At 47.4% G+C, this 23,720-nt stretch overlaps 1 protein-coding gene across 1 annotated transcript in view; it reads right to left on the bottom strand.

The window, feature by feature from the left end:
- LOC140387343 (glycine amidinotransferase, mitochondrial-like) overlaps positions 1-23,720 on the bottom strand; it is a 94,954-nt gene that overhangs the window by 27,244 nt on the left and 43,990 nt on the right. The window contains exons 3-4 of the mRNA XM_072470289.1: positions 14,996-15,191; positions 1,604-1,794 (exon numbers count right to left, since the gene is read on the bottom strand). Of these exons, the coding sequence (XP_072326390.1) occupies positions 1,604-1,794; positions 14,996-15,191 (387 nt within the window). The remainder of the gene's footprint in view (positions 1-1,603; positions 1,795-14,995; positions 15,192-23,720) is intronic.

Raw genomic sequence — 23,720 nt, 5'->3', positions numbered from 1 at the left:
ACCACACTCACAGACAGTACATTTCAGACCCTAACCACACGCTGTGTGAATCTGTCTCCACCACACTCACAGATAGAACATTCCGGATCCTAACCACTCGCTGTGTGAATCTGCCTCCACCACATCACAGATAGAACATTCCGGATCCTAACCACTCGCTGTGTGAATCTGCCTCCACCACATCACAGACAGAACATTCCGGATCCTAAGTGAATCTGTCTCCACCACACTCACAGATAGAACATTCCGGATCCTAACCACTCGCTGTGTGAATCTGTCCCCACCACACTCACAGACTGAACATTCCAGATCCTAACCACTCGCTGTGTGAAAGTGCTTTTCCTCAGGTTGCCATTGCTGCTTTTGCCAAAGACCCTCGATCAGTGCCGTCTGTTTCTCAATGTTTTCACCAATTTTCCTTTAATAAATTTGCCCTGACTTTCTTTAATTAACCTACATTTGTTCATGGTGACTATTAATTTCCCCCGAATGATCATTTTTTGAAATTTCCCCACCTCCAAAGTTATTGACTGACCTGCCAGTGTTGGGCTTATCTTTACATCCTTTTGCGAACAATCATAGAATCATAGAATTTACAGTGCAGAAAAAGGCCATTCGGCCCATCGTTTCTGCACCGGCTCTTGGAAAGAGCATCCTACCCAAGCCCACACCTCCACCCTATCCCCATAACCCAGTAACCCCACCCAACACTAAGGGCAATTTTGGACACTAAGGGCAATTTAGCACGGCCAATCCACCTAACCTGCACATCTTTGGACTGTGGGAGGAAACCGGAGCACCCGGAGGAAACCCACGCAGACACGGGGAGAACGTGCAGACTCCGCACAGTCACCCAAGCTGGGAATCGAACCTGGGACCCTGGAGCTGTGAAGCAATTGTGCTAACCACTGTGCTACCGTGCTGCCCTGCAAACAAGGGTGTAACATTCACAATTCTCCAGTCCTCTGGCACCAGCCCACAGTCGGAGGAAGACTGAAGGATTATGGCCGGTTTCTCCAGAATGTCTCCTCTCACTTCCCTCAGTATCTTTGGATACATCTCATCCAGTCCCTCAAATACCTCCTCATCAATCTGAAACTCTACAATAGTGTCTGAATGACCTCCTCTTTCACCATGGCCAGGGTCAGCTTCTTCCGTGGTGAAGACTGGAGTATAATATTCATTGAATATCCCAGCCTTGCCCCCTGCCTCTTTCGATAAATCTCCTTTCTGGTACCTGATCAAATAAATTAGGAGCAGCAGGAGGCCACTCGGCCCCTCGACCCTGCTCCACCATTTAGTAAGATCACAGCTGACTGGATTGTGTCCTCAACCCTCAATAACTTCGGACTCCTTTATTGGTCAAGAAACTATTGGTCCCATTCCTTTTCCCACTCTTTCACTTGCACCCACATCCTTCCTATAGAGTGGCACCCAGCACAATACTGTATTGTGTCCACGTTGGCATTGTGCCCACAACACAATACTGTGTATTGAACTGTACACAATATCCAGCTGAGGTCTCACTCGTGTCTGAGGAAGAGTTTAATGATGTGAGGAATTTTCCCTTTGACACAAACTCTCCGAGCGAGTCCATGCTTACCAAGTCATAGAGTTTGTCGGACATTTGTGGTTTAGGAGCTGTTGTCCATTTTGCTCCCCGCAGAAAGTAATCCTTGATGAGTGTCCGATAGGCTCGGTATTCAAAAAAGCGAGCACGCCAGGCCATTGGTGCTTCAATGATCTCATTGCCAACCACCAGCAATATATCTCTTGGCATAGCAGCGTACATCCCTGAGGAGAGGAGTTACTATCAGTACAACATTCTGTGATCAGTTTACCTCAGCCAATATTCAACTCAACAGTATCTGCTTCAGAAAATATAACAGGTCCTCTGTGCTCATCAAAGTGATGGACTTTCAAAAAAATCATTTTGCAGGATGTGGGCATCATTGGCTCGGTCAGTATTTACTGCCCATCCCTAATTGCCCTTGAGAAGGTGGTGGTGAGCTGCCTTCTTGAACCGCTGCAGTCTCTGTGGTGCAGGGTGATGTTCCCCAGGTCCTGTCTGCTCTTGTCCTTCGAGGTGGCAGTGGCCGTGATTTTGGAAGGTGCTGCCTGAGGAGTTGTGCTGGGTTCCTGCAGTGAATCGTTTAGATGGTACACACGGCTGCCACTGTATGTTAGTGGAGGTGAAGGGAGTGAATGTTTGTGGAAGGGGGAGCAATCAAGCGGGGCTGCTTTGTCCTGGATGGTGTCGAGCTTCTTGAGTGTTATTGGAGCCGCACTCATCCAGGCAAGTGGAGAGTTTTCCATCACACTCCTGACTTGTGCCTTGTCGATTGTGGACAGGCTTTGGGGGGGTCAGGAGGTGAGTTATTTGTCCCAGGATTCCCAGCCTCTGACCTGCTCTTATAGCCACAGTATTAATATGGCTAGTACAGTTCAGTTTCTGATCAATGGTAACCCCCAGGATGTTAACAGTGGGGGATTCAATTATGGTAATGCCATCAACAAGAGAGAATCTAACTATCGCCCCATGACAGTCTATAGATAGTCTTTGTCTATATATGTGTTCATTCACCTGAGGAAGGAGCAGTGCTCTGAAAGCTAATGATTCCAAATAAACCTGTTGGACTATAACCTGGTGTTGTCAAGACTTCTTTCTGTAGTTTAGTGGAGTTCTTCCTCAATGTGGATAAGGGGGAACCTGTGGATGTGCTGTACTCAGATTTCCAAAAGGAAATTTCATATGGCGTGACATCAAAATTATGATGCAAAATAAGAGCTTATGGAGTAGGGGATAACAAATAGGAATTTTTAATCCACCAGCTGGTAACATTAATTGAACTTTTAAAAAAGATTTCTATTTAAATAACAGACTGAAGTAACTTGAACTGACAAACAGAGTGGCGACCTGCAATTCTGTATGTTTCACATTCTGACCCCATTGAGGTGGAAATAACAATAACCCAAAGACAATGACCTCAGCGGAATGTAAATGATACATATTTACTATCCATTAGCATAAAGTCCACATTGTTAGGACACCCAATCAGACCCCAGCTTTTGTTCGGATACCGGACGAGAAAACACAAACACTTTTTTAATTTGTAAAACAGTGAGGAAAGGAAACTTCACCCCAGGAGTAATGATCTGACCAATAGGACTCTTTTCTATTAAAACAGACTTTAATTTAAAACACAGAATTAACCATATTAACATCAAAAGAATAGTTTTACAATTATCAGTTAAATAGTTCTTAAATAAAAGGAAAAACTTGAACTTATTATCTATACCTGCCACTGATTCCAATTAAGAACCCAATACAGTTCAAATGCCATTTAGAAATAAAGTTAACAAAACAGGTTTACTTGCTTAGCTGTGCAGATCATTGGAGAGAGTTCCATTTAAGACCAGATCAAGTATACTTCTGCTCAACCTCACAGCATTTAGCAAAACTGCTGTTCAACTTAAAATCCCATAGCAGACTACAAAGATACAGACAGACCTGGCTCCTCCTGCTAATTATATCACCTGTATCTCAGTCTGTTCCATGACCTGCTGAGCCACGACTAAATTAAATCTCTCATAAATTAGCCATACCCCAGGGAATCTAGAGCAATCTAAACACGATACCATTAACCCTTTATCTGTAGCCATGGGGTTAAAATTATTACCTCACCTTTTACGACTTTTAAACCAGTATTTTTAGTAACATTACTGCGACAGAACATAAAACATAACGTATAACAGTTTCTACATTAATCACAACATACTCAACTGAGTGGGGACAATCCATCAACCTTACCACCTGAACAATTAGACCCTGGCTCATGGAGAGGGCAGTCACATGACAAGCCAACTTGTTTAAAGCCAATATCATCTCAGCAGAACCGAGGGCAAGCAGCTAAGAGAGATCTCAGCATTTATAGCATCGGTTTATATTCTGAAATAATGGCCAGAATTCTCCGGTTGTCAAAATGCACTTTTCCTGCTGGCAGCGCACCTCTCCCGTGGGTATCCCGGCAGATTGGGGTAGTTACAATGGGAAATTACAGTGAGTTTCCTCCGGGTGCTCCGGTTTCCTCCCACAGTCCAAAGATGCGCAGGTTAGGTGGATTGGCCATGATAAATTGCCCTTAGTGTCCAAAATTGCCCTTAGTGTTGGGTGGAGGTGTTGACCTTGGGTAGGGTGCTCTTTCCAAGAGCTGGTGCAGACTCAATGGGCCGAATGGCCTCCTTCTGCACTGTAAATTCAATGGTAATCTATGATTAATCTAGGACAAAGGTTCGGCACAACATCGTGGGCCGAAGGGCCTGTTCTGTGCTGTATTTTTCTATGTTCTATGAAATCCCATTGGTAAGAGGGAAGATAGAATCTCGCGTTCTGGAGCTGGGTGACTAGAGGATCCAGCCCATGATACATTGGCACTTTCACACCCTCCTCCTGCATTTATTTTGCAGGATACACTGACTGAATTCCAATATATGAAGTTATCTTGCAGATTGTATGTAAAGAGAAAAAGATTGATAAAAACGAATGTAGGTCCCTTACAGTCAGAAACGGGGAAATTCATAACAGGGAACAAAGAAATGGCTGAGGAACTAAATTCATACTTTGCTTCAGTCTTCACAAAGGAAGACATGAATCATGTACCAGAGGTTCTGAGAATCACAAGGTTCAGTGAGGAGCTGAAGGAAATTAGCATTAGTAGAGAAATGGTTTTGGAGTAACTGTTGGGATTGAAGGCGGATAAATTGCAGGGCCGGATAATCTTCATCCCACAGTACTTAAGGAAGTGGCCCTAGAAATAGTAGAATTGGTGGTCATTTTCCAAAATTCTTTGGACTCTGGAATGGTTCCTACAGATTGGAGAGTAGCGAATGTGACCCTGCTATTCAAAAAGGGAGGTAGAGAGAAAACGGAACTATAGACCAGTGAGCCTAACATTGGTAGTAGGGAAGTTGCTGGAGTCCATTATTAAGACCATAAGACATAGGAGTGGAAGTAAGGCCATTCGGCCTTAAGGAATTCATAGCACAGCATTTGGAAAGCAGTGATATAATCAGGCAAAGTCAGCATGGATTTACAAAAGGAAAATCATGCTTAACAAATCTACTCGAATTATTTGAAGATGTAACTAGTAGGGTTGACGAGAGAGAACCGGTGGATGTGGTTTATTTAGACTTTCAGAAGGCTTTTGACAAGAGCTCACATAGCAGATTACTATGTAAAGTTAAAGCGCATGGGATTAATGATAGCGTCTTGAGATGGATAAAAACTGGTTCGCAGACAGGAAGCAAAATGTTGGAATAAATGGGTTGTTTTCTGATTGGCAGGCAGTGACCAGTGGGGTACCGCAGGGATCTGTGCCAGGACCCCAACTGCTCACATTATATATTCATGATTTAGACGAGGGAACTAAGTGTATTATCACCAAGTTTGCAGATGATACAAAGTTAGGTGGGAGGGTGAGCTGTTAGGAGGGTGAGCTGTGAGGAGGATGCAGAGATGCTTCAGCGGGATTTGGACAGGCTGAGTGAGTGGGCACACACATGGCAGATGCAGTATAATGTGGATAAATGTGAGGTTATCCGCTTCGGTAGCAAAAATAGGACAGCAGATTATTATTTGAATGGGTGTAAATTGAGAGAGGCGGATACTCAGCGAGACCTTGGTGTCCTCGTGCATCAGGCACTGAAAGTAAGCGCGCAGGTACAGCCGGCAGGAAAGAAGGCAAATGATATGTTGGCCTTCATAGTGCGAGGATTTGAGTACAGGAATAGGGATGTTTTACTGCAATTGTATCGGGCATTGATGAGGCCACACCTGGAGTATTGTGGGCAGTTTTGGGTGTTTTACCTGAGGAAGGATGTTCTTGCTGTCGAGGGAGAGCAGCGAGGGTTTACCAGGCTGATTCCTGGGATGGCGAGACTGTCATATGAGGAGAGACTAAGTCGGTTAGGATTATATTCATTGGAGTTTAGAAGAGTGAGGGGGGATCTCATAGAAACTTACAAAATTCTAACAGGATTAAACAGGACAGATTCAGAAAGAATGTTCCTGATGGTGGGGGAGCCCAGAACTAGGGGTCGTAGTTTGAGGATAAGGGCTAAACCTTTTAGGACTGAGGTGAGGAGGAATTTCTTCACCCAGAGAGCGGTGAATCTGTGGAATTCACTCCCACAGAAAGTAGTTGAGGTCAAAATGTTGTGTCACTTCAAGAAGGAATTAGATACAGCTCTTGGGGCTAAAGGGATCGAGGGATGTGGGGGGAAGGCAGGATCAGGGTATCGAACTTGATGATCAGCCATGATCATAATGAATGGTGGAGCAGGCTCGAGGGGCCGAATGGCCTCCTATTGGCCCTATCTTCTATGTTTCTATTCTTAACTATACTTTTTACCTGCAAACTCTAATTGAGGTCTTTATTTCCACCAGATGTCAATTAAATTACAACCATTTCATTTAGTTTGCAGAGCTCAGCATTAAATGTAAATAATCTTTATTGTCACAAGTAGGCTTACATTAACAGTGCAATGAAGTTACTGTGAAAAGCCCCTAGTCGCCACATTCTGGTACCTGTTCGGGTACGCTGATGGAGAATTCAGATTTGAACCCGCGCTGCTGGCCTTGTTCTGCATTATAAGCCAGCTGTCTAGCCCACTGAGCTAAACCAGCCACTCCCTCACTTCACACTCCCTCATCCAGATGTGTTCATTCCCAATCAATAGATTCCCAATCAATAGATTCCCAATCAATAGATTCAACTCATTCACTTTCAGTTGATTTTGTAATTTCTTTCCAGCTTCAATATTTCCTCGCACGTTTCACTATTCCATTTCTCCTCCACCTGCCTACACAATCTTTATTTTCTTTACAATTTCATCATACTCGGGTGTGTTCCTTTTCTTTCCTCTTTCTATCATTATTGTTCTGATCTCCGCTGCCACCCACCCCTCGTCTGTTTTTCTTTTCCACTTTGTGGCATGTTCTAGACTCTCATTTTCCATTTTTTAATTTTTTATTTCTTGTTCTGAGACCTCGATCTATTTTGATTCTGGAGACATTCAGACTGGTTTTGTCATTTCGGCTGCTGTTAGGTAATGAGTACTGTGTTAAGGTAAGACTTAATTTTTACTGTGTATTTAACAATAGGGAGAATTTATTTGGAAAAAAGGAAAAGTGATAGTTCGATGTGGTTTTGCGAATACTGTTGGCTTATTATGTTCCAAATGTTATAATGGAAAATATACACTTCATGTGGTAAGGGAAATGATAACGGATGAAAGGGATTTGAAGGAAACTTAGCAGAAAGTTATTATCTCATGTAAACCAGGGGCTGGCAGACATACATGGTTCAGGACAATGTTAGATATTAATGTGAGGAAGTCAGGAATAGAAGCAGGATCGATTGACCCTTTTAAATTAATGAAGCAAGGGAATCAATGGATAGTACATGATATCATAATTTACCATTCGAATGAGAAACGGAAAGCAATTTGGATGACGGAAAAATGGGACACTAGACAGCCAGTGATGGACAAAAGACCTTTTTGGTTACTGATGGACTGAGTTGTGTGCTGTTTCTAAGGGACATGAGGAAGCTTCTACGGAGCTGCTACCCCAAGGAAGTAAAATACTTTGGAGGTAGTGGAACACACGGATATAGCCTTTGGGTTACCTTCCTGAGCAGCTACAACTATGGTTCACGGTAATTGGACTTGAGGAAAGAACAAAAAAAGACTCTTATTGACACTGGCCTGTGGTATGGATACATTTACGAATTGACTTTGGTGCACAATTTAAAATCACAACACATACATACAAATGACAAAGATCGGGGTTATATGTTAGTCAGTACAATTAGATGGGGGGATAATTGACCAAAAGAGAGTTATATTTCAAATGACAAGACGGGGTGTAATTGAAAATATGGCAAGATATGTCTTTTGAAACATGGAAGTCTGGCAATACCTGATCTAAGAGTGCATGAGAGAATGTAGGGAAAAATCCCACGAAGGGTTAACAGCAGCTGCAGGAGAGGGCTGTGAAATGCAGATAGCCTTTGTCAAGTAGGCTTAGCAAACAAAACAAGCAGGTCTTTCAAGTCACAATCGAGTGAATTTTAGTATACAGCTAAAAGCAATGTTTTGCATCTCCTTTTGAAGTTAGGTAAGCAGATGGAAAAGAATGGATAAGATTTTCAGCTGAATGGGGTGACACATGTTTAAATGTGAGTCAAGTCTTTTTAACTCACCACCAATTGAATCTTTAGTATAAAGCTAAAAGCAATATTTCACACCTTCATTGAAGTTAAGTAAGCAGCTGGCAAAGAATGGATGAGGTTTTCAGTTGAATTAGGTGACAAATGTATAGATGTGAAATTCTGCTGACACCAGGTGAATATGGGAAGCTGGAGACAACGTGTCTACGAGAACACAAATTAGACCCAAATCTAAGTCAAAATTATGAGCTGGGGGACACAATTTGATAATAAAACTATAGAAATGACAGGAATCAAAAGTCACACTATTTTGAATTCAAAGCATTTTTGAACATCACAAAGGATACAATGTAATCAGAGATCTATCAGCTGAGGTCATGCTCAAAATGAATACTTAAGTCGTATTAGAAAAATTTAGATTAAAGGTACTTTTTACAATCCAAGTGAAATAAAAGTTACTTTACAATAAAGTCATAAAAACTTAATAACTGTTAGAAAGATATATAAACCCGGAGAAAGGGGACGTTAGGCAGAGCAGCACAGAAGGAACAAGAGACGCAAACAGTGTCAGCTCAGAGTCAGCTCTCACAGCTCGGTCATGGGAAAGGGACAGAGCAAAGCAGCCGAGCTAAAACAACTAATACATCTAAGGAAGACCAGAATTTAAAGAGGAGGCAGGGTCAGCTCAGGGTCAGCGCAGAGCCAGCTCTCACAGCTCGGTACATGGGAACATTAGAGCATAGCAACCGAGCAGAACAGCGAATACATCTGAGGAAGACCAAAAGCTAAAGAAGAGTGATTATCAGGGTGGACCTGAAGGTCTCTTCAATTAACCAGGAGAATCCAGAAGCAAGACCTTTTTACTTTTCTGTAAAGACAGTGATTGCATCTTTTAAAAGAAAAAAAATATAATAATAAAATAACTTAAAAGTTTTAACCTGAAACAGTTGTTATTACAAAGTCTACTTACTTAGCAACGCGGGACCTAGGATCGATGCTACTAAGTGGTAAGTAGATGAAATCTTCTGTGAAGGTATGGGTTATACCGGGGGATAACTTGAAAATATAGTTTGATCTGAATAGCACCCACTGAACCCTGTATCGGAGTCAGGGAGTGAGAATCCCTGTTCACCATTTAGAATGTCGACCCTTTTTGGTATAGGGGGAATTCTAAGAACAGGGGTGAGTTTTTAAACTTCAAGTCCCTACCCAGGACAGGAATGAGATCATTTGTAAATTCCATGACAGACATGGACACCAAGGGATAGAATTCACCCTTGCCCACCTCAGACCTCTCTGCTGGTGGCCTGATTTAAAATCTGATGTATCCCATTACGTTGAGAATTGCTTGATTTGTGCACAGAACAACCCGGACAGATATGCGAAAAAGCCCAACTACGACACACCCACCCTGTAAATGGCCCGTGCACAAACCTGCAATTAGATTATAGTGGTCCCCTCCCCCCCCTGCAGAAATGGATACAAATAGGTGTTGGTTGTAATCGACACATTTACGTAATGGGTCAAAGCTTTCCCCTCGAGAGCAAATACAGCCAAGGCCATGGCAAAGATCCTAACCGAGCAAATTTTCACCAGATGGGGACTCCCCCGTGATATTGACTTGGACCAAGGTTCGCACTTCACAGGCAGGGTCATGAAAAATGTCAGGACAATTTGGGGGATAAAGCAAAAGTTCCACATTGCCTATCACTCGCAGTACAGCGGCATTGTGGAACGCATGAATCGGACACTAAAGGCCACACTTAGAAAAATGTGCTCCCATTCGCACTGATGTTTATTAGAAACACGGTGTCGAGTTCGACAGGTTACACCCCCCATGCCCTCATGACCGGACAACCCATGAAGGGTACCGAGTATTTATTTGGACTTGATTTGGCCAGCTCCGCAATCACCACCCTGACCCATGAGAAATCAAACCAGCACATGGTAGGGAATATTAAAGCAGCACAGCTCGCTGCAGCTGTTCGAAACGAACAGCGCTAAACGAAAGCAGAGTAAGGCCTGCTTTGATAAGACAGCACACCCGACAGGGTATACAGTCGGACAGCAAGTCATGATCGCCTTATACAACCCCAGCTCATTCCTCTCCCCTAAATTTGCAGGACCCTATTCAATCTCGGACAAAGTAAGCCCCTCAGTTTATAAAATCACATATCCAAATGGAAAGTCAGGATGGTTCCATGTAAATCAGCTTAAGGTTTATAAAACGCAGTGCAGCCACTCGCAACATCTCTCATTGGCAATGGCAGACAATGGAGACCCGGCCACTGACAACCCAACCCCGCCCTCCCCCAGCAGCAGCAGCAGGTCCACAGACACGACCTTGACCCCACCCCCAGGATCAAATTTTACCCTAACTCTCGATTCGGCTGCTAGCGACAGCGACAGTACAACGGACGCCCCTGAGAGACCCAAACAATGGACACACAGACCAGGCCCCAGTCACTACAGCCCCAAAGACACCAACCATGATATGTTCAGCCCCTTAGAGATGATTTGTTTGCCCTCACCGGAACCTGACCCACCACCCAACGATAGCGACATCTCCTTTGCCCCGACCGCCCTACGGACCGCGATAATTCGTGTCGCCTGACACGGAATGACGAAATTCCATTTCTAATGGACCCCACATTGACACACGCCGCATTGGCACGAAAACTTCATGCACGAGTTTGGCACCCGGGAGATGGTGATGACTACGAGTCTGACCCTCACCATGGTAACCCCTTTGAGACCCTTTTCAGAATGGAACTTTGAGGTGTCCAGATGATGAGAGACAGGAACCGATTGAGATTTACGGTGTCCTATACTCTGATGGAACCTGCCCGCTTTTACCTATAGTTTGTTTTTAAATGTTGTCCGGTCTCTCTTGTACGGTTTTGTGTGCCGGCCTCACAAATAATTTCTTGATACAGTAATGACTACTCTTCTGACGCCACATGGCAGTTAAAGAAACAAGTTTGTTGGAGCCCATATATTCCCAAATTCTTACCGCTCTTGGAAGGTCACTCAGGCAGTGGAGTAACGGCACTTAAGAACATAAGAACATAAGAACTAGGAGCAGGAGTCGGCCATCTGGCCCCTCGAGCCTGCTCCACCATTCAATGAGATCATGGCTGATCTTTTGTGGACTCAGCTCCACTTTCCGGCCCGAACACCATAACCCTTAATCCCTTTATTCTTCAAAAAACTATATATCTTTATCTTAAAAACATTTAATGAAGGAGCCTCAACTGCTTCACTGGGCAAGGAATTCCATAGATTCACAACCCTTTGGGTGAAGAAGTTCCTCCTAAACTCAGTCCTAAATCTACTTCCCCTTATTTTGAGGCTATGCCCCCTAGTTCTGCTTTCACCCGCCAGTGGAAACAACCTGCCGCATCTATCCTATCTATTCCCTTCATAATCTTATATGTTTCTATAAGATCCCCCCTCATCCTTCTAAATTCCAACGAGTACAGTCCCAGTCTACTCAACCTCTCCTCGTAATCCAACCCCTTCAGCTCTGGGATTAACCTAGTGAATCTCCTCTGCACACCCTCCAGTGCCAGTACGTCCTTTCTCAAGTAAGGAGACCAAAACTGAACACAATACTTCAGGTGTGGCCTCACTAACACCTTATACAATTGCAGCAGAACCTCCCTAGTCTTAAACTCCATCCCTCTAGCAATGAAGGACAAAATTCCATTTGCCTTCTTAATCACCTGTTGCACCTGTAAAGCAACTTTTTGCGACTCATGCACTAGCACACCCAGGTCTCTCTGCACAGCAGCATGTTTTAATATTTTATAATTTAAATAATAATCCCTTTTGCTGTTATTCCTACCAAAATGGATAACCTCACATTTGTCAACATTGTATTCCATCTGCCAGACCCTAGCCCATTCACTTAGCCTGTCCAAATCCCTCTGCAGACTTCCAGTATCCTCTGCACTTTTTGCTTTACCACTTCTTAGTGTCATCTGCAAACTTGGACACATTGCCCTTGGTCCCCAACTCCAAATCATCTATGTAAATTGTGAACAGTTGTGGGCCCAACACTGATCCCTGAGGGACACCACTAGCTACTGATTGCCAACCAGAGAAACACCCATTAATCCCCACTCTTTGCTTTCTATTAATTAACCAATCCTCTATCCATGCTACTACTGTCCCCTTAATGCCATGCATCTTTATCTTATGCAGCAACCTTTTGTGTGATCAAGAGGACGGAGTGTAGCCATCTGGGATGGCCACTTACAACTAGGGACAGAGAAACTCGCAAAGCTGAGCGGGTAAAAGGGGCAAAGCAAGACTCAGGCAGGCTCAGAGCCTGAAATGTATATTTGCGAGTGAGGAATCCAGGCGGTATCGAAACTCCGACCAATTAGCATTTGATGGCCCATCTCCGCCAGACAAAGGACTGGTACTTGAGCGACCGGTACAGTCCCAGACATTTTGGCGCCACTCCCTGTACTAGGGAAGCGTAAACAACAGGGTCAGTGACCGCTTGGGACACGCCCAGCCATACAGGCACCCGCCCATTTATTGGTTAGAAATCAAACATAGTGATCAGGGATCATCCAATTAGTGGGGTCCAAACTGAAGGGCCGCCCAAAAGAGCGTGAAAACCCCCAAGCATAAGAAGAGAGTCCGCCGTGCGTTCGTCCTCTCTTAGACCCGGCGCCCTGGCTACGACCATCTCCAATCGCAGCACCACCAGAAGCAAGTCCATGTTCAACGCTCGCTACCAGACGGATGAGCCCAGCTGAGCAGCAGTTACTTCTCCAGACTCGATAGATCCAGAATCGAACAGCGGCCACTGTTTCTCTGACCTAAGCCGGGTGCCTGAAGTTAAGTACAGGTTGTCTTAGTCGATAGGTGTAGTTAACTAGTAGTGTTTATGTTGCCTGACTAATTGTGTGTAAATAAAGTACCCTTGACCTTGAACTAACTAATTGGTGTTTGGCTCTTTGATCGGTATCCGGTTGAACCTTGTGATGGTATCATTCGATACCTGGCGACTCTGAGCATTAGAACATAGATATCAAAAGAAAGGAAAGCAACCTGACTGATTGCCGTAGTTACAGCAGAGCCACAATAAAGACAACAATTTTATGGTGACATTTTGAAGTGTTACGATCAAATCCACTGGTGTGGTGGTGAGACATGTTTGTTAGGGTGAATTGGACATTCTGAATTCTCCCTCTGTGTCCCTGAACAGGGGCCGGAGTGTGGCGACTAGGGGCTATTCACAGTAACTTCATTGCAGTGTTAATGTAAGCCTACTTGTGACACTAATAAGGATTATATATATAATACTAATGAGCGACTAAATGGGAAAATCAGTGAAGGAACATCGGGATTGAACACCAGTCGATATGGCCTCGGATTGAGAAAGTGAAAGGGGAGAGAAACTGATACAATTCTGTCAAGAAAATGATGTGACGGGGTGGCAAATAGCTCTTTTAAACAACTAAAAAGATGAGCATACACTTGTAGAAATCCATGCGATGTGTATAGAATCAAATAGATTGTAATAGTGTAACAACATTTTAGAAAGGGTATAGAGGAACATTGATATGTAAGATGGCAGCGATATAAATTCAGACTATTGTCTCCTTGTGATTAAAAAAGACAAAACTGAAAATACCAAAAAAAGGTGTGTGAACACATAGATCTTTGAAGGATGGGAGCATTAGGGAGGTATGCAGACTGGTGCGTGAATGTTTTAGGATTTAGGAATTGGAACAGATCACCAATTGTATCATTGAAACTGTATTTCACTGACAGGTACCTTTCCTCCAATCTCCTCGCCCTGTCCCACCATTCAGGAAATGATGGAGTTGCTCAGGCCATGAAGCAATCAATCAAAGGCATGGGAAAGATTTGCTTCAGCCCGGCCAGGCAACCCCCCTCCCCTCCAACGTTCCTGGGCCCTGGTCCCTCAGAATCTACCCTGTCAAAACCCCTCAAAATGTTCAATAAGATCATCTCTCATTCTTCTCAACTCCAATGAATATAGGGCCAACCTGCTCAATCTTTCCTTCGAAAACACCTTCATCTCAGCAATCAGCCCAGTGAACATTCCCTGAACTGCTTCCACTGCAAGTAGATCTCTCTTTCAGTAAGGAGACTGCGAACCAAGTGTGCTCTCACCAACGCTCTGCACATTTGCAGCAACATTAAGGATATGGAAGGTAAATCAGGTTGAGGTAGAGATCTGCCATGCTCTGATTGAATGCTGGAACAGGTTGGGAGTGATGAATGGGTTCTTGTTTTTCCTGACCAGTGTTGTACCTCTAAGATCTGATTCAAACACATCACACCTAATTCCATTTGACGTCCTGGTCATCTTAAAACTAGAAAGGACAAAACACATGTCTGGGCTAAAAGAGAACTTCAGCCATAGTTCCTGCTCCCTCCTCATTACCCTGTGTGGACACCAGGTTTGAACAGGGTAAACTCCAGAGATTCCATCTCTTGGTCAAGTGGTGCTCACTGAGAAACAGCCCAGTGGTGGGAGAAAATTGCGATTGGTTCTCTCCAGAGAAAGAGGCAGGATCTTCAGGAAAGGAGGGGCTAATTTAGAAGAAAGGCGGGGCTTTACCCAGAGCCAATGATCAGATGACCTAAATAAAATAGAAAATGCATCGTCTGTTCCAGTCGGGCCACTGTCCATATTGACCAAATATATGTTTTTATTTGGATTAATCACTCATTATTACAGAAAATGTTCCACGGAAATCAGAACTTTTATTTACCTGTCGATGCAAAGTCTGGTGTTTTATAATATGCAGACCAGTCAATGAGGTCTGGGTGTCTAACAGTGACTCCTTCCCCACGGAGAACATTACACATCTCGTCTATTTCTGCAACAACTTTCTTCAAATGTTCCTCAGGAAAGCGGTGGCCTCCGTGCTGCAGGTAAAATGGCCAATTCTTCTCGGAGGTGTTGGCCTGGAAAAGAAATGACAAATCAGAGCGTGGTCCTCGTGCACATGAACAAGGTGGAGTCAAGCTGGTCTTTTCATTTAAAGATCAGTTGGATTAATTTGATACATTTGCTTCTAGGTCAGAGTGGTGGGTGTGACCCTCACTAGCACTTCGCGAGCAAAGTGTTCTTTATTCTTTCGGGTTTTGGCTAAAGGTCGTACCATGACCGGTACAGGCTGGGAGGGCCGAAGGGCCTGACCCTGTGCTGTATTGTTCTTTGTTCTTTATCCTATTGCTTGAAGAGTTTTCCTTCTGTTAAGATGTTAAATCAAGACCCTATCTTGTTGACGACGGTGCCAGGGTTTGAAGGGAAACACCAGGGCAACAGGCCTGTATCTCATTGCCTTCATTGGGTATTTACTGTTCACTAAATGGCCGCCTACTATGGCTAAATTATGTGAAGCACTCAGATCTTTCAGGATGAAAGGGAAGGTGACAGACGGGATAATCTATTGAGAAACATTGGACATTGATCAATTCACGAACGGGGGTGTTACTCCTTACTCCAAAACAACAAAAAGAATTTGCAAAGTAACTAAAATCTTCTTTAAAGCATCAACTGGAAAAAAACCTTTAAACTGCTGTCTACATTCCACCATAATCAGGCGCCCAATCACGGACAGTGGTCAGTCCCCAAGCCGTGAAAACAAAGGAAGTAAACCTTTGAAATTACAGCAGATGTAATCCAAATACAGACCCTCACAAAACAGGAAGCTCGTGTTCGATTGAAACCAACTAATAACAGGAGATTTAATGAATAATAGTTCATAGGGACCTGAATGTCCATCTCCTTTAAACACAAGAACTGTTACCTTAGGAAGAGGAAGGAAACGCCATGTGGACCATCCAGTTGCTCTCACTCCCCACAATAAACTCTCAGCTTTAACTAACTTATAAAATAAAAATCAGAAAGACTGTTTCTCTCTCCACAGATGCTGCCAGATGTGCTGAGTTTTTCCAGCATTTTCTATTTTGATTTCAGATTCGCAGCATCTGCAATATTTTGTTTTTATGTAAATGATTTGGTGGATAAACAGCAACTCCAAGCAACTGTCCTGGGCCCAACCATCTTCAGCTGCTTCATCAATGACCTCCCTTCCATCAATAGGTCAGAAGTGGAGATGTTTGCGGATGACTGCACAATGTTCAGCACCATTCACAACTCCTCAGATAATGAAGCAGTCCCTGTCCAAATGCAGCAAGTGGACAATATCCAGGCTCGGGGCTGACAAGTGACAAGTTGCATTCGTGCCACACAAGTGCCAGGCAATGACCATCTCCTACAAGAGAGGATCTAACCACCGCCCCTTGACATTCAATGACATTACCATCACTGAATCCCCCACAATCAACATCTTGGGGGTTACCATTGATCCAAAACTGAACTGGACTACCCATATTAATACTGTGGCTACCAGAGCAGGTCAGAGGCCAGGAAACTGGTGAATAACTCACATCTCGACTCCCTAAAGCCTGTCCATCATCTACAAGGCACAAGTCAGGAGTGTGATGGAATACTCTCCACTTGCCTGGGTGAGCGCAGCTCCAACACTCAAGAAGCTCGACACCATCCAGTGCAAACAGCCCATTTTATTGGCACCCCTTCCATAAACATTCAAACCCTCCACCACCGACGAAAAGTGGCAGCCGTGTGTACCATCTACAAGATGCACAGCAGTAACTCACCAAGGTTCCTTAGACAGCACCTTCCAAATACACGACCACTACCATCTAGAAGGACAAGAGCAGCAGATATCTGGGAACCCCACCATCTGGAGGTTCTCCTCCGAGTCACTCACCGCCGTGACTGGGAAATATATCACTGTTCCTTCACTGTCGCTGGGGCAACATCCTGGAACTCCCTCCCTAACAGCACAGTGGGTGTACATACACCATGTTGACTGCAGCGATTCAAGAAGGCAGCTCACCACCACCCTCTGAAGGTCATTAGGAATTGGCAGCGAGTGTTTCCCTAGCCAGCGACGCTCACACCCCAACACAGAATGGCATACTATCCCACCCTTGCCTGACATCACTCTCAATGACAGACTTAAAGGCAGTCAAAGCCACCCATTTTTATTGATCTTTATTCCAATAATTTAAATGTTTTATTACTTTATATTCTTGTTGCAACCCTCCACTGCAGTGATGAAATCATTCCTTCCTCTCAGTGTATTAATTATTGTGAATTCTGCTCTTAAAATAAGCAACAAATGATACAATTTTTCAAGCACCTAGTGTACAGTTTAAAAAAAAATTTTGATTACCCAATTCAGTTTTTCCAATTAAGGGGCAATTTAGTGCGGCCAATCCACCTACCCTGCACATCTTTGGGTTGTGGGGGTGAGACCCACACAGACACGGGGAGAATGTGCAAACTCCACACGGACAGTGACCCAGAGTCGGGATCGAACCTGGGACCTCGACGCTGTGAGGCAGCAGTGCTAACCACTGCGCCACCGTGCTGCCCTTCCTCGTGTACAGTTAATGGTTGCTTTCAAATTGTGGAAAGATCTTCCAGTTAAAGACCTTCCAGTTGTTATTCCAATCAATTGGACTTCAAACGTCAACGAAATTGAAAGTGATCTGGAATGATTCCTCTCGGACAGTATCATCAGATCTGGAGGAGGCAACGTTCTCCAGTTACTTTGATTCAGTTTCTTAGAATCACAGTTAAATCTGCTTCTTGCATTTCACAGGTGTGTGACTTGCTTCTCATTTCTCCAGCTTAGCTCTCGGACAGCAATCTGCCAAGTCGACAGTCCCACTCTCTAACCAGCTGATTCGGAGTGGGTCAAGTTCCAATCAGGAAATTAGACACTTAATGTGCAGCAAAATCTGAAAAGACAACACGAGAAATCCTCCAGCAGCATCTGTGTGAAGTGAGAGTGTAAATTGGAACCGAGAAATGGACTGTGTGCAGGGGGTCGCAGTAAGTACCCGGCCTGTGCCTCACTCACCTGTACCTGCACCTTGCTTGCCCAATGAGGAGGGGTTCAGGCGGTTGGAGTGATGGGTCTGAGTGGGTTTCCCGTTGGACCATGGCTAAGGTGGCCACCCACAGGTTCAGGTTGGACACAGCCCATGTGTGGGAGTGGGGTGAGGGGGTCACTCGAGCACATGGTGTCTGACAGTATGCTCGGGGTCTTCGGCTGCCCCTGGGCACCACAGGGGGCTGGCATGTGACGAGTGGATTTAAATTATTGTTTCCTTTGTCAGTTATCTCGCTCTAAAAGAGGACATTTATTTTTCAGAAAACATTTTATTAAGGCATTTATAATTTTAACAGCGATCCAACAAACAAAAAACCCACAATAACATATCCATCTCCCCCAAGCGCAAACCCTAACTGTTATGGTCCATGTAACCACTCCATCTCACGGTTCTCCCTTCATTAGTTTCCCTATCCACATTCATCACTTCCATGCCCCCCTTCCCGCCCCCCCCCCTGCTGACAGTCAATTCTCCTTGAAGAAGTCGATAAACGGCTGCCATCTCTGAGTGAACCCCTGTAATGAACCCCTCAAGGCGAACTTGATTTTCTCCAACCTAAGAAACTCCGATATGTCGCTGACGCAAACCCTCTGCCTATGGAGGCTCCGAGCCCCTCCATCCCAGCAGGGAGCTAAACGCCAAAACGTCAGCCTCTCTTCCCTCCCCCCACTGGGCTCCCACATCTTCCCACACTCCAAATATTGCCATCTCTGGACTCGGAGTCACCCTCCCTTCCAGGACCTCAGACATGGCATCCGCAAATCCCTGCCAAAATCCCCTCAGTCTCGGACACGTCCAGAACATATGTACGCGATTCGCTGGACTTCCCCCGCACAGCCCACACCTGTCCTCCACCTCCTCAATAAACCTGCTTATCCGGGCTACGGTTATATGCGCTGTGTGGACCACCTTGAGCTGGATCAGGCGGAGCCTGGCACACGATGAGGATGCATTGACTCTCCTCAGGACCTTCTCCCATAACCCAGCTCCCCTCCCAACTCTTCCCCCCACTTCCTCTTCACCTCCCCAATTGAGACCCCTTCCCTCTCCATCAGCTCCTTTTATATTTCTGAGACCTACCCCTCCCCAACCCCTGTTTTGACATCACCTTGTCCTTAGTGGGAGGCGCGGGATGCCAGGACCTGACTACAAACAAAATCCACACTTGCAAGTACCGGAACCCATTCCCACCTGGCACCTTCAACTCCTCCTCTGGCTCCTCCAAACTCGGGAAACACTCCTCAATACAAGATTTCCGAATCCCTGCCCTCTGCCACCTCCTAAAGCCCCCGTCCAGCCCCCATTAATGGGTGACATTAGTGAACAGGCTTCTGGGGCACAATCTGGCGAGCAAGAAACATCCAAGGGCGACAGCAGTCGGAGTTCTGCTGGATCCCAGGACTCTGCTGGGTCCCAGGACTCTGCTGGGTCCCAGTCGGATTCCGAGCCTCTGGACTAGGTTCTCCCAGAGCTGATGCAGTTGTTAGGACATAGCCGTGAGACGCATAGAATTTACAGTGCAGAAGGAGGCCATTCGCCCCATCGAGTCTGCACCAGCTCTTGGAAAGAGCACCCTACCTAAGCCCACACCTCCACCCTATCCCCGTAACCTAGTAACCCCACCTAACCTGTTTTGTGGGCACTAAGGGCAATTTAGCATGGCCAATCCACCGAACCTGCACATTTTTGGACTGTGGGAGGAAACCGGAGCACCCGGAGGAAACCCACGCAGACACGGGGAGGACGTGCAGACTCCACACAGCCAGTGACCCAAGCCGGGAATCGAACCTGGGACCCTGGAGCTGTGAAGTGACAATGCTAACCACTGTGCTACCGCGGTGCCCCAAATTCATGAGGGGATATCAGCGACATTCCATTGATCGGATAGCTGATTAGAGGAGTCTCAAAGGCTACAGGGGCTGGAGGTAATGCTGACAATTCGTGGTACCGAGGCCAACACTGTTGGGATGGCCACCACAACGGAAAACCTGGAGCATGATGTCCACGTCTTGAGCGGTGGTGTCCAAGGCGTGGCTCGGTCTGTGAGGACCAAGGTTGAGGGTCTCGACACATGTCCCAGTCGCTGAGGGACATGTCCCAGACGCAGGTGGACTTTGCAGAGGCCCTGCAGAGCACGGCCCAATCACGGAGGACCTTCGCTGAGGGCATTGACACCATGATGCAGACAATATGGAGTCTCCAGGACTGGCAGAGCCAGATGGCTCAGAGACCTCGGGAGCTCACTCCAGCTGCCCCTCCAACCCCTGGAGTCCCCCCGGGCCCTACGGGCATCATCAGGGAGGAGGAGATGCTGGAGGCCATCCCAGGGCCTACTGCCAAGGAGAATCCACCCCCACCCTGCCCCCGACACCGGCACGTCAGGGGCAGCGGCAGAACAGGGTGGCATGGCGATGCTAGTATAACCGGTAAGTCCGACAGGGCCTTCCAGCTCCAGATCCTCGAGACAACGTCCGCCAAGGGAATCAAAGGCCACAGGGCGCGGAAAGCAACAGGCATCCTGGGGACACACCTCAACGTAGCAGTGACCATAGAAAATTGGATTGGATTTATTTTATTGTCACGTGTACCGAGGTACAGTGAAAAGTATTTTAACTGCGAGCAGCTCAAACAGATCATTAAGTACATGAAAATAAAATAAAAAATAAAATACATAATAGGGCAACACAAGGTACATAATCTAAACACATAGACACAGGCATCGGGTGAAGCATACAGGGTGTAGTGTTAATCAGGTCAGTCCATATGCAGGTCGTACAACACCAGGTTAAAGTCCAACAGATTTGTTTTGAATCACTAGCTTTCGGAGCTCACTTGAGGAAGGAGCAGCGCTCCGAAAGCTAGTGTTTGAAACAAACCTGTTGGACTTTAACCTGGTGTTGTAAGACTTATTACTGTGCTCACCCCAGTCCAACGCCGGCATCTCCACATCACAAGAGGGCTGTTTAGGAGTCCGGTAACAGCGGGGGAGAAGCTGGTTTTGAGTCTGTTGTGTTCTCAAACTTCTGTACCTCCTGCCCGATGGAAGAAGGTCAAGAAGATCGAAGAGTACGGAGTGGGCACAGGGGGGAGGGGCTGTGTGTGTATCTGGGGGAGGGGCACTGGGTGTATCTGGGGGGAGGGGCACTGGGTGTATCGGGGGGAGGGGCACTGTGTGTATCTGGGGGGGGAGGGGTTCTGTGTGTATCTTGGGGGGAGGGGCTCTGTGTGTATCTGGGGGGAGGGGCTCTGTGTGTATCTGGGGGAGGGGTTCTGTGTGTATCTGGGGGGGGCTGTGTGTGTATCTGGGGGGAGGGGCTCTGTGTGTATCTGGGGGGAGGGGCGCTGTGTGTATCGGGGGAGGGGCTCTGTGTGTGTCGGGGGAGGGCACTGTGTGTATCGGGGGGAGGGGCTGTGTGTATCTGGGGGAGGGGCTCTGTGTGTGTCAGGGGAGGGGCTCTGTGTGTGTCAGGGGAGGGGCTCTGTGTGTATCGGGGGGAGGGCACTGTGTGTATCGGGGGGAGGGGCTCTGTGTGTACCTGAGGGGAGGGGCTCTGTGTGTATCTGAGGGGAGGGGCTCTGTGTATCTGAGGGGAGGGGCTCTGTGTGTATCTGAGGGGAGGGGCTCTGTGTGTATCTGAGGGGAGGGGCTCTGTGTGTATCTGAGGGGAGGGGCTCTGTGTGTATCTGAGGGGAGGGGCTCTGTGTGTATCTGGGGGAAGGGGCACTGTGTGTATCGGGGGGAGGGGCACTGTGTGTATCGGGGGGAGGGGCTGTGTGTGTGTCTGGGGGAGGGGCTCTGTGTCTGGGGGAGGGGCTCTGTGTCTGGGGGAGGGGCTCTGTGTGTATCTGGGGGGAGGGCTCTGTGTAATTGGGGGAGTGGCTCTGTGTGTGTCAGGGGGAGGGGCTCTGTGCGTGTCTGGGGGTGGGGGGAGGGCACTGTGTGTACCTGGGGGAGGGGCTGTGTGTGTATCTGGGTGGGGAGGGCTCTGTGTGTATCGGGGGAGGGGCTGTGTGTGTGTCTGGGGGTGGGGGTGGGGGGAGGACACTGTTACCTGGGGGGGGGGGGGCAGTGTGTATCGGGGGGGAACAATGTGTATCTGTGGAAGGGGGGGGGGGAAGGGGCTCTGTGTGTATCTGAGGGGAGGGGCTCTGTGTGTACCTGAGGGGAGGGGCTCTGTGTGTACCTGGGGGAAGGGGCACTGTGTGTATCGGGGAGGGGGCACTGTGTGTATCGGGGAGGGGCTCTGTGTGTATCTGGGGGAGGGGGCACTGTGTGCATCGGCGGAGGGGGCACTGTGTGTATCGGGGGAGGGGTTCTGTGTGTATCTGGGGGAGGGGCTCTGTGTGTATCTGGGGGAGGGGCTCTGTGTGAATCTGGGGGGGAGGGGCTCTGTGTGTATCGGGGGAAGGACGCTGTGTGTATCGGGGAGGGGCTCTGTGTGTATCTGGGGGGAGGGGTTCTGTGTGTATCTGGGGGGAGGGGCTCTGTGTGTATCGGGGGAAGGGCGCTGTGTGTATCGGGGGAGGGGTACTGTGTGTATCTGGGGGAGGGGCTCTGTGTGAATCTGGGGGGGGAGGGGCTCTGTGTGAGTCTGGGGGGGAGGGGCTCTGTGTGTATCTGGGGGAGGGGCTCTGTGTGTATCTGGGGGGGAGGGGGCGCTGTGTGTATCGGCGGAGGGGCTCTGTGTGTATCTGGGGGAGGGGGCACTGTGTATCGGGGGAGGGGGCACTGTGTGTATCGGGGAGGGGCTCTGTGTGTATCTGGGGGGAGGGGGCACTGGGTATCGGGGGAGGGGGCACTGTGTGTATCGGGGAGGGGCTCTGTGTATCTGGGGGAAGGGGGCACTGTGTGCATCGGCGGAGGGGGCATAGTGTGTATCGGGGAGGGGGCACTGTGTGTATCGGGGGAGGGGGCACTGTGTGTATCGGGGGAGGGGGCACTGTGTGTATCGGGGAGGGGGCACTGTGTGTATCGGGGGAGGGGCACTGTGTGTATCGGGGAGGGGCACTGTGTATCGGGGAGGGGCACTGTGTATCGGGGAGGGGCTCTGTGCGTTTCTGGGGGGGATGGGGCACTGCGTATTGGGGGAGGGGCACTGTGTGAATCGGGGGGAGGGGCTCTGTGTGTATCGGGGGGGAGGGCTCGGTATGTATCTGGGGAGGGGTTCCGTGTGTATCGGGGTAGGGGCTCTGTGTGTATCTGGGGGGAGGGGCTCTGTGTGTGTCAGAGGGGGAGGGGTTCGGAGTGTCTATGGGGGTGGGGGTAGGGCACTGTGTATACCGGAGGGTGAAAGCTGTATACCTGGGGGCGGGGGGGGGGTGAGGGCAGTGTGTATCGGGGGGACGACGACTGTGTGTATCTGGGGAGAGGGGGGGGGGGGGGGAGGGCTCTGTGCGTATCTGGGGGAGGAGCTCTGTGTGTATCTGGGGTGGGCTCTCTGTGATTCAGGGTGAGGGGCTCTGTGTGTATCTGGGGGAGGGGCTATATGTGTATCTGAG

Source organism: Scyliorhinus torazame, chromosome 12 (genome assembly GCF_047496885.1).
Source record: "Scyliorhinus torazame isolate Kashiwa2021f chromosome 12, sScyTor2.1, whole genome shotgun sequence".
In the NCBI taxonomy this organism is placed as follows: Eukaryota; Metazoa; Chordata; class Chondrichthyes; order Carcharhiniformes; family Scyliorhinidae; genus Scyliorhinus; species Scyliorhinus torazame.
This window is presented reverse-complemented; position numbering and strand designations above follow the sequence as displayed.